The sequence below is a fragment of the Melanotaenia boesemani genome, chromosome 3 (genome assembly GCF_017639745.1).
Source record: "Melanotaenia boesemani isolate fMelBoe1 chromosome 3, fMelBoe1.pri, whole genome shotgun sequence".
Lineage (NCBI taxonomy): Eukaryota > Metazoa > Chordata > Actinopteri > Atheriniformes > Melanotaeniidae > Melanotaenia > Melanotaenia boesemani.
In genome coordinates this window covers 28,722,087-28,735,206 of record NC_055684.1, presented here as the reverse complement: position 1 = coordinate 28,735,206, position 13,120 = coordinate 28,722,087, and the positions used below count along the sequence as shown (strand labels likewise).

General features: G+C 37.6%; 2 protein-coding genes across 2 annotated transcripts; both read right to left on the bottom strand.

Annotated features, from left to right (window-relative positions):
* Positions 1-122: 122 nt before the first annotated feature.
* Positions 123-5,498, bottom strand: prkar2ab (protein kinase, cAMP-dependent, regulatory, type II, alpha, B). Its single transcript, XM_041981322.1, has 10 exons — positions 5,246-5,498; positions 5,094-5,129; positions 4,873-5,009; positions 3,677-3,783; positions 3,426-3,579; positions 3,236-3,337; positions 3,048-3,122; positions 2,914-2,979; positions 2,130-2,268; positions 123-535 (listed from the first exon to the last, which is right to left on the bottom strand). The coding sequence occupies exons 1-10, from the start codon at positions 5,496-5,498 to the stop codon at positions 411-413; spliced, it is 1,194 nt and encodes a 397-aa protein (XP_041837256.1). The 3' UTR covers positions 123-410.
* Positions 5,499-7,342: 1,844 nt separating this feature from the next.
* Positions 7,343-12,337, bottom strand: slc25a20 (solute carrier family 25 member 20). The gene is made up of 10 exons (XM_041981321.1): positions 12,218-12,337; positions 11,990-12,115; positions 10,943-11,035; positions 10,718-10,845; positions 10,526-10,616; positions 10,267-10,384; positions 9,286-9,358; positions 9,090-9,199; positions 8,705-8,829; positions 7,343-7,934 (listed from the first exon to the last, which is right to left on the bottom strand). The coding sequence occupies exons 2-10, from the start codon at positions 12,092-12,094 to the stop codon at positions 7,872-7,874; spliced, it is 906 nt and encodes a 301-aa protein (XP_041837255.1). The 5' UTR covers positions 12,095-12,115; positions 12,218-12,337; the 3' UTR covers positions 7,343-7,871.
* Between the last annotated feature and the right edge of the window lie 783 nt (positions 12,338-13,120).

The window sequence follows — 13,120 nt, the reverse complement described above, 5'->3', positions numbered from 1 at the left end:
TAATGGGCTAATTGCATTAAAAATGGCTCTGTTCTATTGAAGTGTCCCAGAAAGCCATGAATTTAACATGGTTTATTGTTTACACTTGAACGTTTGCATTTATCAGGCCTAGGTAGAAGTGGAGCAGTACATGCAGCTAATCACTCTCATGTACTGGTATTACAATGGATTGTTGGTTAACTTAAGCTTTTTTTACTGGTGAATTTTCTTTCTTTCAGCACAGCTGTCTCTTTTGGCTTCAGTCCTGGGGAAACGTTTGGGATGTCACACAACATAAAACTTGGATCCATTTATCTTGCTGCAGTTTTTCAGGAAAGAGTTTACATAGAACAGTCATATCTTACATTTACCTCAAGGTACATGCACTGCTACAATAGTGAATATAAAATTCAAATTTATTACATAGTAGACTAGTGTTTCAGGTCATCACTGGAGCCAAACAGCGCCACCAGCTGGTCCTCATACTGGGAGATGTTCCTCTTCATGATGTCCATGCAGGGTCCCAGCAAGCGCTCAAAAGCCTGAATGTCCATTACTGGAAGGGGGGGGAAACAAGCATTTTATCATAGTCTCCTATTCCAGGTCTTTAGTTTCGTGTTAGGAAGCTGAAATATAATAGTTTGTTGTTGATGTGAGTTAAGGATCTTCAGATTCAAGTCAGGCCTGCAGACACTTGTCATTAACTGATTTTGCCTTTTGAAATGATTAACTTTTAAAAACCTTGGCTCAGTTCATAACAGAAGAATAACCCAGCCAGTGTGGATTCAGGCTGGCTGTACTACATTCTGACCTAGTTATTGGCTTGGTGAAAGAAATTGATTAGTAAGAAAATACTTTTTTTCCCTCCACACCATTAAAAAACAGATTTATCTATATGCTTTTTTTTTTTTTGTTTGTTTTTTTGTGTGTGTGGGGGGTGTAAAATACAATCATAAATCCCAAAATGATGGGCCAAAGGTTAAAAAGATCGAACTGAATGACTTTCTAATAATAAAATGCTACATTTAATCAGAACTAGTAAAAACGAGGTTACCTGGCAGCAGGTTAGTAACATGACTGATCCTAGAGAGGTTGAAGGATTCACCTCAACTAATATTTTAGTTTATCATTCAGTGTGAAAGCAGATGATCAAATAATGTTTCTATATAATGAAATTACAAATAATTTGGGGGTTTAACTACAGTGCATAATATAAATAAAAGAAAATCCTGAGAGGATGAAGGCAGATTCTGACCTATCTTTGGGTCCCTCAACCAGTAGAATAGGACCTGTTTCTGTAACAGAAATCACTGCATCGACTCAGAAAAACCTCTAAAATTACAAAACAAATAACATTTTCAGTGAACAGAGTTCACTGCATCTACAAAAGTAATTAAAACTGCAGTGGAATGAAAGTGAATCGGCAAGACTGAAGTAATAGCAGCCCTCTAGTGGCCCAACTTCTCAAGGATCAACAGAGATGAAGGGAGAAAACTCGTGTGGTAAATTCATAGGTGCTACATCCTCCGAAGAACAATCCAACTTGTTATTTTAGGAAACACTTCCATAGCTTAAATCCATGGTGGGAACTGAACATTTATGTAGCATCTTTTAATTATTTTACTATATATGCAGGTTGTTGAGCAACAAGTTTCTCTTCAGAAAGCACCGTTTTCATGAAGTCTTTTCTGAATTTTGCGTGTATTACAACACAGTAAAAGAGCTGAAGTGCTAACTTGCCTGCAGTCCAGACTCATCATCACCTGCTGAAAACATTTGAGAAAACGCTTTATGAAACAACTCCACCATATTGAGCAGCTAAAAATATGTCGAGAAAGACATGTAGAATATTTTGCTTGTAAAATTACATGTGGTTTTGCCAATTCTTTGTCATTAAATGAGGAGAGATGTGTATGTGTAGACAGATGAGGTTTCTCAATATTAACATTTGATTAATTATGCAAAATTCATTGAATTCTGTTTTTATCTGCATTTTGTCTGACCATCTTTAGACCAAAGGTTATCTTATGCTCACAGACTGCAACATTTTATTTAGTCTTGACTCAGCCCATCCAAAACTCAGCACCTTTTACTACAAGTGTAAAAAGCTTAAGTAAATGTATCGTGATACTGTAAACATTTATAGATACCTAAACATTTAGTCTCTCCCACAGCGTAGACCGATGCTGCACGAGGTTTGTTGGTCACCAGCGCCAACTCCCCAAAGTACTGGCTTCTTGAGCAGCGAGCCACCTCAACTTCTGTGTTATTCTGCTGACCCGTCTTCGTCTGCAGCAGACAGAATCATTTTATATAGTTATTCTTTGATAATAAAGTAATAAAGTTGGCACCAAATCAAACTATAAACTCAAAGCTTCCCTTGGCCTTTTGACAAGGTAATGGGCCCTTTTTCTAAGAATGCATCGATACCGTATTTTTTTTTAACCGAGTACAAGTATTTACATTTGAGTACTTTCCTATACTGAGTGCTGGTATGTGTACTAATAAATCCAATTACAGTTCGCTGGTAAGGAGAAATGAGTAGTTTATTGTGTGATATATTAAATGGGTCATCCTGCAGCATCCTCTAAATGTACTTAATTCTGGAAAACTGTCAGAATCTTCATAAATAAGGAAGATAAACTTGTTTTTGGTGGATAATCTTCACCACCTTGACAAGGCACTTATATGCCCAAAATTTGCTTCTAATGTCAAATATGGATTTTTAAATTGTATGACTAATAACTTTGGTGTTTATGCATTAAAAAAAATGTACTTGTTAATTCCACAGATTAATTTCTTTGCATTAACGTGATAATTTTGACAGCCCTAGTTTTTTCACATTGGTATCGGGTTCTGCAAAATGTAAGGGGTAGGCACAGGGGAAGAATTGGGATTTAGGCTTAAATAGACATTTAATTATTATGTACTTACCTTAGTTTTGATCATAATCTTTACCTCTCCTGATTCAACAATGTAGAAACAATCAGCCCTCTCACCCTGCATGAAACAATAATTTTATTTGTATACTTGTAAAATCAGAAAGCAACATATTTAAAACACTGTACCTGTGTTATTATGCGCTCCCCATCTTTGAACACTCGTACACCCAAAACGTCAACAATCTTCATCCTCTCAGTGAGCTGAAGTGAAGCAGGACACATTAAATACACAGCTAACAAACCTCAAGTGTAAGGAGACAGTGTCCACATATCTTATGATTATTTTGTGTACAGCATCTATATTTCTTACAGACCTCAAGAGACTTTAGAAGAGGAACACACTCTATGAAGGTCTCATACATCCGCCTCTTCTTTGCATTGTTTTTCACAATCAGCCGGTGAAATGTAGCTCGATCCTGACGCAGCAGCAACCAGAAAGAGCTTCACACCTGTTTCTTTTTTTCACTTTGCTAAAATGTGACTGACAGCATGCTTCACACTCACCAGGCCCCACAGGGCACCCTCCTGTGTTGCAATGATCGTTGCAGCTCGCGGTGTGTTGTACATGAGAGCCAGCTCTCCAAAACTCCCCTTGTTGTTATACCTTCCAACACACATACTCACTCCATCCTTCTGCACAAAAATATCATACATACCCCTGGTAATGACAGAACACAGAGAAGAAGTCAGTGTAATTTATCTCACACAACTGTGCAGTTCAAATATGGCAAAGAAAGCAAACTGAAATATTTTACTTCTCTATGACATAGAAATTATCCCCATCGTCTCCTTGATCTATGATGTGCTCCTGAGGTTTCACAAACACCTCAAACATGGCATCCAGAATCTCAGAGAACTGCTCCTGGAAGACATTAAGAAAAGCTGAGCACGTTGCTGAGCACATCTACACAGCAGATTTATGAAGTCCTCAGGTTTTATGAAGATGGTGGTGTTGAAAGGTTTGTGAAGCTTTTAGCAAAAATATAAAGCATAAATATGAACTAAGAAGAAAAATGAAATATACAAATGAAACCTAATTTACAAGTATAATTTCAAAATCATTCATTCATTAATGAGCATGTTGATGACACAATGGAAACATTATTCAGTAAATCTGACCAAAACCAGACTTTTAAATTCAATGCATCAGTCCATCCAGCATCATAAAACCAGCCCAGATAATGTGGCTTGAATGACTCATGCATTAAAACACTCAGACTCAAATGGACCTGGAAGCTCCACATGTGCCTTACGGGGAAAGGCTGTTGGTCAAAATCAAATCAAAACTAAATTCATTTATATATGTAACTGAATAATGACAAGTCATCCTGGCCAAAATTAAGCAAATCAGGTCCAAACCATGATACTACCACCACCTAACTTCTCTGGTTTGATTTAAATGGAATATCTATATTTAAGACTTGGGTCATGTTTATGCTGAAGTTTACAGTTTTATACAAGTACCACTGTTTTTGTCCAAGATAATCAGATGCTGCTTCTCTTTATTTATTTTTGGCTCTTGGGATGTAAACAGACATTCGAGCTCTTAAAGGTTATGCAAAATTCACTTTCTAAAGGTTTTCTAACAGTCATATGTGTCCTCATAGCCTGTGTATGAGACCGAAAATGAGATAACTCTGACATCTCTGTCACTTGTTTACTCCATTTTTTAGCGAATGTGTGCTCAAATGGATGAGTCTGAATTTTTTCCCTTTATGACCTCATGAAGGGTAATAACCACTGCCTCTGGTAGTGGATACTGTCACTGACCCCATATGAAATTGTTGAAAAAATGTATGGGACCTTTAATTGTTCGCACCCCAATTAGCAGATCAGAGATCTTTCACTTAATAAAACAACAGAATCAGCTGCAGCCTGATCAGTAGATGCTGTGTGTATCTACAGGTAAGCCAAATAGGACAGCCATCTTCCTTTATGTTAAGTGTTGTACCTTCTCTAGAGTTTTAAACAATAAAATATCTTTGCATGCATCCTGAAGTCGCTGACGCTGCTCTTCTGTTTTGGGATGCACGACCTGAGGCTCCACGTCATCCTTGTCATCATCAGGGTTGTAGGCCTCTGCACAAACTGCAACAGAGCAAACATTACAGTAATGTACACTTACATCATCATTAATTCATATTCATTACTCAGATTCTTCCAGTAACTGACCTGCAACTCTGCGACTGTATCTACTAGGGACAGGCTCTGAGGAGAGGCAGAGGTCAACACGTCACTCATCGATAAGGCTGGTAAAGCATGTGGAGGTTGGTCACACTACAATGTTACAGCTTATTTGAAGTTTGTGATGTGACAATACTCACTAATAGAGTCCTTCTCTTCCTCCTCTTCGTCATCTTTGTTGGGTTTATTTGAAATACTTTCAAAAGTGACTCCTTTCTGATCAGGACTGGTGCTGGGTTTCTCGCCTCGCTGCTCTTTCCTCTGGTTCTCCAGAACACATGTAAAATGTTCCACTGCAAATTGAGCCAGGTTGGGAGGCTTGCGACGAAGCACCTCCACGGTGTATCCCTGCAGCAGCTCTTTCAAACCGGCTGGTATCTCAAGATTACTCATTGTTTAGGTTCAAAGCTCAGGGGCCACACTTTGGTTTCTCACACCAAAACCTGTGGAAGACCTTAATCTCAACTGAACTTAGTCTATAAAACCTAAAATATTTCAGCATCAGCAGCACTGAATGCTACTGAACATCTGATGCATTTACTGTCTGTCTGAATAAATGTCACAGAACACAGTGACTCCTCCCCTCCTCTTCCACTCTGCACTTTATTGATTTCTTTATTTAGCACAGCCTATTGGAAAGTATTGACAGACCTTTCACATCATCTGTAATTAAAGGCTGTCCGATGGACATACGCCTCTCTGGACTCACTCAGTGCTTTTATCCAGGAAGTCTGGCTGGTGTTACACATCTCACACCATCATGTGTATTAAACTTTCTCATAACACATCCTCTCAAACTTTAAAGAGGTCAACTAAAAACATAAAGAGATTTATTGGCTGGAAAAAAAAAACTGAAGAAGGAAAGAAAAATGTCTGGAAAACCTAAAAGTTGACTTTTATTTATTTTTTAACTGAATGTTCAAAATAATATGATTTCTTCATCTGCTGGACACAGACGAACAACATGACTTAACAATACATCAATTTTTAACACAATGCCAAGGAGGAAAGACATCAGCAATGATCTTACAGAAGCAACTGCTGGTGCCCGTCAATCTGGAAAGGGTTATAAAGCCATTTCAAAACTATTTGAAGTCACTCATTCTTACAGTGGAAAAAAAAAATTAAGACTGCTACTCATCTGACCAGTGGGGTAAAGAATCCAGCAAGTTCATCCCAAGATCATGCTGTACAATCTTCAAACAAACTGTCAATTTGTTAAATCTTAAAACTTCTGACAGAATTATTAGAAAAAGATGGAAGATATATGGTTTGTTTAAAAAGGTTGCCTTGAAAAAATCTCTTCTTTCTACAAAAAAAATGTTAGCACAGCTTAGATTTACAACGCTACATCTGCACAAACCACAAAACCTATAGAAAAATCATCTTCAAGCAGTTGAGAGCAATGTGGAAATGTTTGCATTTGCTAAAAATCAAACAGCAAATCAGCATCAACACCAGCTGTGTGGCATGTTGGTGGAGCTGCAGTGACTTGGGCTTCTTTTGCGGTCATGTTGCAGCCACTGAGTTGACCATGAACTCCTCTGGATCCCAAACTGTTGTAGAGTCAAATGGGAGGGTGGCTGTCACCCAACTGCAATGCTGTGGTAGGATCTAAAGAAAGCTTTACACAAGTGAATGCCTGCAAACTTCAATAAACCGAAGCAATGTTGTAAAGAAGAGTGGGAAAACATTGTTCCACAATGATGTTAGAGACCAATAACACCATACAGAAAATAATTACTACAACTTAAGGTGGTTCTATAAACTTTGGATTATATGTTGTAACTAGTTCTCTGCACACTGCTTCTCCATCCTGGATTAGTTCTTGTTAAGTGATGATAGTGTACCATGTGTTGTCCTGAGACTGTGTTAAACTCAATTTTAGACCCGATAAGGACCAATGATTTATTTTTATGTTTCAAAACTGTATGGCTCTTGCACCGCTTCTTACAGGAAACATATCATGGATCTTCAGATGAGAGCAGAGTTTTTTTTTTTTGTTTTTTTTTTGTGGCCATTCAAATACATAGAACAAAGAAGCTGTGAAATGTCTCAATTTTGTCCTCTTTTATGAGTTAATATCTGCTGTAAGTTACAATAAATATTTAGAACCCATAAATGTTTTAATGACAGAATGTGTAACTTCAATTCTTTCAAGTAGATAAAATTATATTAGAGAAATATTCTAAAAAGAAATATTCTAAAAAAAAAAAAAAAAAATCAACAAAGCAAAGTAGTATCTTTGCTTTTTATTTTCTGTATATGACATTCATATAATGTTTAATCATTCATTATTACTCTACAGTTTCATATTAGACAAACAGAAGGTGTAGTCTGGATGATCACTGATGGGGTGTAAACGTACAGGATGCAGACAGCGTGAAGGCGTGTACCGCCGAAAGACTGAAAACACTCAATTCAAATGCACCTTTTCCCTGATATGAACACCTGTTTGCAAATAATAAAAGGTAAGGCACAGCATGTTTACATCACTCCTTTTCTAATAAAAAACAAACAAAAATAAAACAAACGTAAAACAATCAGGAAATAACTAAAACCAAAGGAGCGAGAACATTCGACTGTCTCTGTTTGTGTGTGTACTGGCACTGTTACCGAGTCGTCACGACACCTCAGTAGCACAAAGTTAAAAAATTAACAAGTGCAATATTGGAAAATTGTCCAGATCTCTTAATTTCATTTGATCCGTTTGTGTGAGACAGAAAGTGTGTGTGTTTTCGAGGGATTTCCAGCCGAGTTGGTCCATCACAGGTTTGGAGCTAACCAGTTCAGAAACTTCATTGCCAGCTCAAATCCTAAGAAACAAGCCTGAAAACAAAAGACAACAAAGATGTGTTTAGTTTGAAAGAAAAACATCTGGCAAGTTGTTCCACATCAACAGATGCACCCTGACTGCGGCCTGAGCTCTGTCTCCTCTCACTGGGCGTATTTCAGGAAAAAAAAGCCCTGCTTCAGTCTCTCTACAAACAATCAAGCAGGAAAGGCAGACATGCTTTCTGCTTCTTGATGCTGAATGTTACACTGCTGATATACTACGTACTGGTGGAGTGGAAGGAAACTTTAAACCTTGTTTCACTAGAAAGCTGATTTTTGTTTCCAGTTGTTCTACTTTTTAATAAACAATGAATTACAAAGGAACTTAGAAAAATTGCAACACAATAAAAAAAAACAAAAAAAAAAACAAAGAGAATAAGAGTTTTCTATTTTCTATCAGTTATTTCTCTCCTAATCATCTCCACACAAGATGGTGCACTGCGACGTTTATATGTTAATTCGTTGTAGATAAGGTGGGCGTTGTCGGTCCGCCCGTGTCCCGCCTGATGCTGTCTTTGTGTGAACTGATAAGCATTTTGAGCTCTTGCTTTTTATCCCATCCCTTTGTTTTTTCCTCTGCAAGGCCCTTTCCTTTAAACCTGCAGAGCTGGTTGACTTTTTCTTTTTTTCGTTTTCTGATCCCAGAAGTGAGACCAACACACAAAAATCAGTTACGTTAAGGTTACAAATAGAAAAGCATTGCGGACACGTGCTACTATTCTCATAAATAATATCAAGCTGAAGAATAAGTGATGCACACTTACTGCATTTGCAGGGAAAGCTCTGAGCATGACAGCAGTGAAGCCTTTATACAGAGAGGCCACACCTTCCTCCCTGATCAGCTCCCGCAAAACGTCTCGGAAACCGTTGGGATACTTTCCTTCAGGAGCTGAAAAAAAAGATGCTTTGTCATACTCACGCTCACTTTACAAGCTTCTAAAAGACTAAACCTGTGTTTTTCTTTAGGAAAAAGCTGGACAATGGGAAAATCTGCAAACTTTTGTTGTTTTTTTAATTTGCATAAACACATAAAAATCTAAATTTAATCACTCAAATCAAGAGCTTTTCATGCAGCATGCTGGGAAAAAAAACACAAAAAACACAGACAAATATCGTTCTAATTGATTAATTTCTTTTGTGAAAGCCAACCTGTTTGGAAGCGAGACTTGAGTACGTCGGGTGGAATTGCAACAGCCCAGTTACAGATCCCAGCCATTCCTCCGGCAAACAGCACACTGGGAACACTGAGCTCGTTGTGGCTGTGAGGAGCAGAGAAAGACAGCTCAGGCTGCTCAGAGACCTTTTACTGAGAGAATATTAATACTTCGAGGAAGTAAATACTCACCCTTTCCCCGCTGGCGTGAGGAGGTTCTTCAAACACTCGTAAGACATGAAGTACATCCCACTAGCTGGAACATCTGAGTTACACAAAAGAAAAACAGAGAGTTGCAAAATGTTCCACAATAACCAAAAAAATATGTGAAAAATAGCTTCCTCTAATGACTTTTAATTATAAAGATGATTACCCGACGTTTCTTTGCAAGCATACAACACTTCTAACAATGATGCACTTTACAACAGAGACACTATGACAACAACCTACAAGATGATTTGATGAAATAACAAATTACTTAAAGTGGCAAATGATTGATTCACCACATGGGAGTTGACAGTCTTCAAAGCACCTGATAAAGTTAAGAGAGCTCCAAAGGTTCAAAGTTAATTGCACCTTGCAGATTAGTTACATCTTCGTGGATATGATCCATTTTTATTGCACTGACTGAATTTCTGAGCTTAAACCCTCATCCAACAGCTGCTCACAGCTGGAGCTCCAGATGTATTTTATTAAAAGTAGCTGATACAAACTGACGACCCTCAAACGGAGATGACGAGATCCAGAGATTTGTGGTGTGCAGCCTCAACTGATGCATCACACAACCACACAGAAAAAAAACTTTTTCACAAAGTATCTCAAATGTAGACTTTACTAAATACTTTTGCAATTCACTGTCCTCTCAACATATTTTTAGATGGCGTGCAAACATATAATATATATATAACTAGCATGTAAAGCTCTGCTCTCAGTAGAAGGTATAACAAGCAGTGTTAACCCTTTTGTCAACCAGATAGATGCAACAGAGCAGTAGAAACACGGAGCAGTGCAGAATTTAAAAGACGAGACAAAAGTCGTTTCAGAAAATGTTTGTAACGGACTGAAATGTGAAGAACTGCACCTTCTTGTTGCTCAAACTCCTTATTAATATCCTACATTAAATAAAGTTTGATGAACTGAAAACTGAAGCAACTACTCTGAGTAAAGACGTACCTCTCATGAGAGTCAGAGCTGTGCCTTTGTACACTCCTCTGATTCCAGATTCTCTGTACAGCTGTTTGACACAGTCCATGGGACCTGCATACTTTACCTCTCCTGTGGAGGCCTGAATCTGCACACATACACAGAAAACACACATTATATGTCACATTTCTTCCACATAATAACCTCTGAATTGTTAAAAGTCATTTAACATCTATTAGAAGGAGCCTGAGCCAAATCTATGGAATCTACAGACAGTGTAATTTCTGACCTGTAGGAGACATTTGATCCGCTCTCCGGGAGCCATGATGGCTGTGGTGAAAACCCCTGACAACATCCCAGCAGCAAACAGCTGTGGATACCTGCAAGAGACGGCAGAAGCTGACACATGGATCTATCACCTGCAGAGCATCTGAGGCAATGACGTAACAACACAACCACCTACAGCAGAGCAATCACCTACGTTAGAATATCATCAGGGGTTTTCTGTTGTAGTTTCTTTCCCAGCCCAAATCCAAAGAAACAGACAGCAAACATGGGTGTAACTCCGATTATTGGGGCCGCCATTCCTTTATAGAGTCCTTTCACACCCTGTAACAAGATGATGAGGAAACATCAGTGTGAGGATGGAAAAGATTCTGCAAAATCATGTATTTATAACAGAGATTCTAGTTGTATGCACCCTCACCTCTTTGGCTAAAGTCTTTTTAAAACAATCAATAGTTCCAGCATAGAGGACGCTCTCTCCAGGCTTGGGTTTGGGTTGAGTCTGTAATCTCACCTGACAAAAAGAGAAAAGGTCATGTGAGAGGTTTACCTTTCCACACAAATTTGTTATACGAAAGTAGCGCCTGTTCAGTTATCATGTAGTTACACTTTGTAACTTTAAAGACAGTATGTCTGTCCATTAACCTTAGAATTGGATTTTTAAAATGTAATTTTTATTTATAATATCAAACTCAACAAACACCAGCGAGATGCCAACTGCAAACCAAGATTAATCTGCGACATCAAGTCGTGTCAAATTAGCTAAGATCAGCAACTTCTGATCTTGTGACTAAAAGCAGACCCCTTTCCAGAGGAATGGAAGCATTTACTCTTAACACACATGATCTAACAATGATATGAGAACAAATAGTTTAAAAATGAGAGACCTTCTGGTGACTTGTAACATCCTATTACATTTCTTACATGTTTTGTTGGATTTTTTTTTTTTTTTTTTGCTTTTCTTTATCTCCACTTCTTTCAAAGTGAATTCAATGCAACATAATCTGAACATGTGACACTGTACCTCTGGTCCTCTGTGAAAAAGAAAAAAAAAATCTCAGATACACATGGGTATCTGATTTGTATATAAATTATGTCCGTAGAAGCACTTATTTTTAACCTTTTAATTAACAGAAAAGCGATCAGCTGCTTTGGCAGTCAGATATTTCTGTCATTATTACAAAAATAGAATTTCAGTTTCTGGAATATGAAGTTTACTGCTGTTCTGAGACTTGCTTCAGGTGAGTTTTCTACCTGAGCAGCGGGTCACAACATCACGTGACACCCTGAATGTGAGTCAAAGGGCTGCAGCAGCTGTGCTCACAATATCTGCAGTGACACACTGAATACTGCAGTATGTTTGCATTTGTTGTCTCTGCTGTCAGTTGTGTACCCGGATGCTCTTTATCAATTGTTTTCCTCATAACATTATGACAAATTCTGACACACAGCATGCAGCTGTAATTACTTTGATGGTGTCCAGTGGGTGTCCCGCGAAGACGAGGCAAACCCCTCCAAAGCCTCCAGCGAAGAAGTTCTTCAGCGGGCTTATCGGCTGCGGCTGTTTGGCCATTTTTTTTTACTTTCCGTCCCACTGGAAGAAGAAAAAACACAAAAGCGACACATGAGTGAAACCGAGAAAAATCGAAAAACAGAGACTCGAAGAGGACCTTAAAAATAACAGGCAACATCTCACCTGTACGGCTATCCTCAAAGAGATGACCGGGTGATCCGCTGCTGTGACTGTGGTCTGTAAGACCTTTAACCCAGTTACTTCCCCGGAACGGCCTGACTGCAACACAATCGAACGTCGGTACGTCTCTGTTTAACGTCCGACTGGAAACTTTCGGATTCATTAATAAGATAAAGTGAACCAAGAGTTTTTTTTTGTTTGTTTTGTTTTTTTTGTTTTGTTTTTTAATGTGTAGGTAAATGTTAATTAAATATGTTATGTCTTCACAGTTAAATTAATTGTAAAAGACTGTAGCAATATCTGTACATCTAATCGTGTCTAATATTTGTATTTGTATGAATCTGTATGCATCCATTAGCAAATCATTCAAGCACAGGCCAGGGGGCCTAATGTGTTATTATTTAAAAAGATAATAAAAAAAAATAACAAGGATAATAAATAAAAAAAAAAAAAAAAAAAAGATGTGAAACAACCAAGTAGAACGATAGAAAGCTTCTAAAAGAAAAAAATGGCTGCAAGATAAAGGAAACATCAAAAGACTAACACTAATATATATATATATATATATATATATATATATAGACTCATATTATTTACTCTATCCTAATTTTATTTAATTGTGTTTTATTTTTATTCTTTTTATTTCGTCCAGTGTCTTAGTTTTCCCTAAAATGGTTGGTGGTTAGGGCAGCTCTTTTAGAAACATTGTTTTATGTGTATGTGTGGACACAAATAACAATGGTGCATAAATACAATTAAACACAATACAAAAAAACAAAAAAAAGAGTGTGGATATAATATTTCTAATAATAGACAAATAAAATGTTTAAATGGGATTAAAAAACAGGAAAGCGTGGTAAATAAAAAAAAATTTAAGTAAATACTGCAAAAGTAAGTAATACTAAT

Coding starts and splice junctions, on each gene's coding strand:
- prkar2ab (XM_041981322.1), bottom strand. CDS start 5,498: ATGAGTAATCTTGAGATACCAGCCGGTTTGAAAGAGCTGCTGCAGGGA. Junction 5,010..5,093: donor ATACAGTCGCAGAGTTGCAG/GTCAGTTACTGG, acceptor GCTCTGTTGCAG/TTTGTGCAGAGGCCTACAAC. Junction 3,580..3,676: donor AATTTCTATGTCATAGAGAA/GTAAAATATTTC, acceptor TGTCATTACCAG/GGGTATGTATGATATTTTTG.
- slc25a20 (XM_041981321.1), bottom strand. CDS start 12,094: ATGGCCAAACAGCCGCAGCCGATAAGCCCGCTGAAGAACTTCTTCGCT. Junction 11,036..11,989: donor ACCCACTGGACACCATCAAA/GTAATTACAGCT, acceptor TCTTTTTGTCAG/GTGAGATTACAGACTCAACC. Junction 9,359..10,266: donor AGCTCTGACTCTCATGAGAG/GTACGTCTTTAC, acceptor TGTGTAACTCAG/ATGTTCCAGCTAGTGGGATG.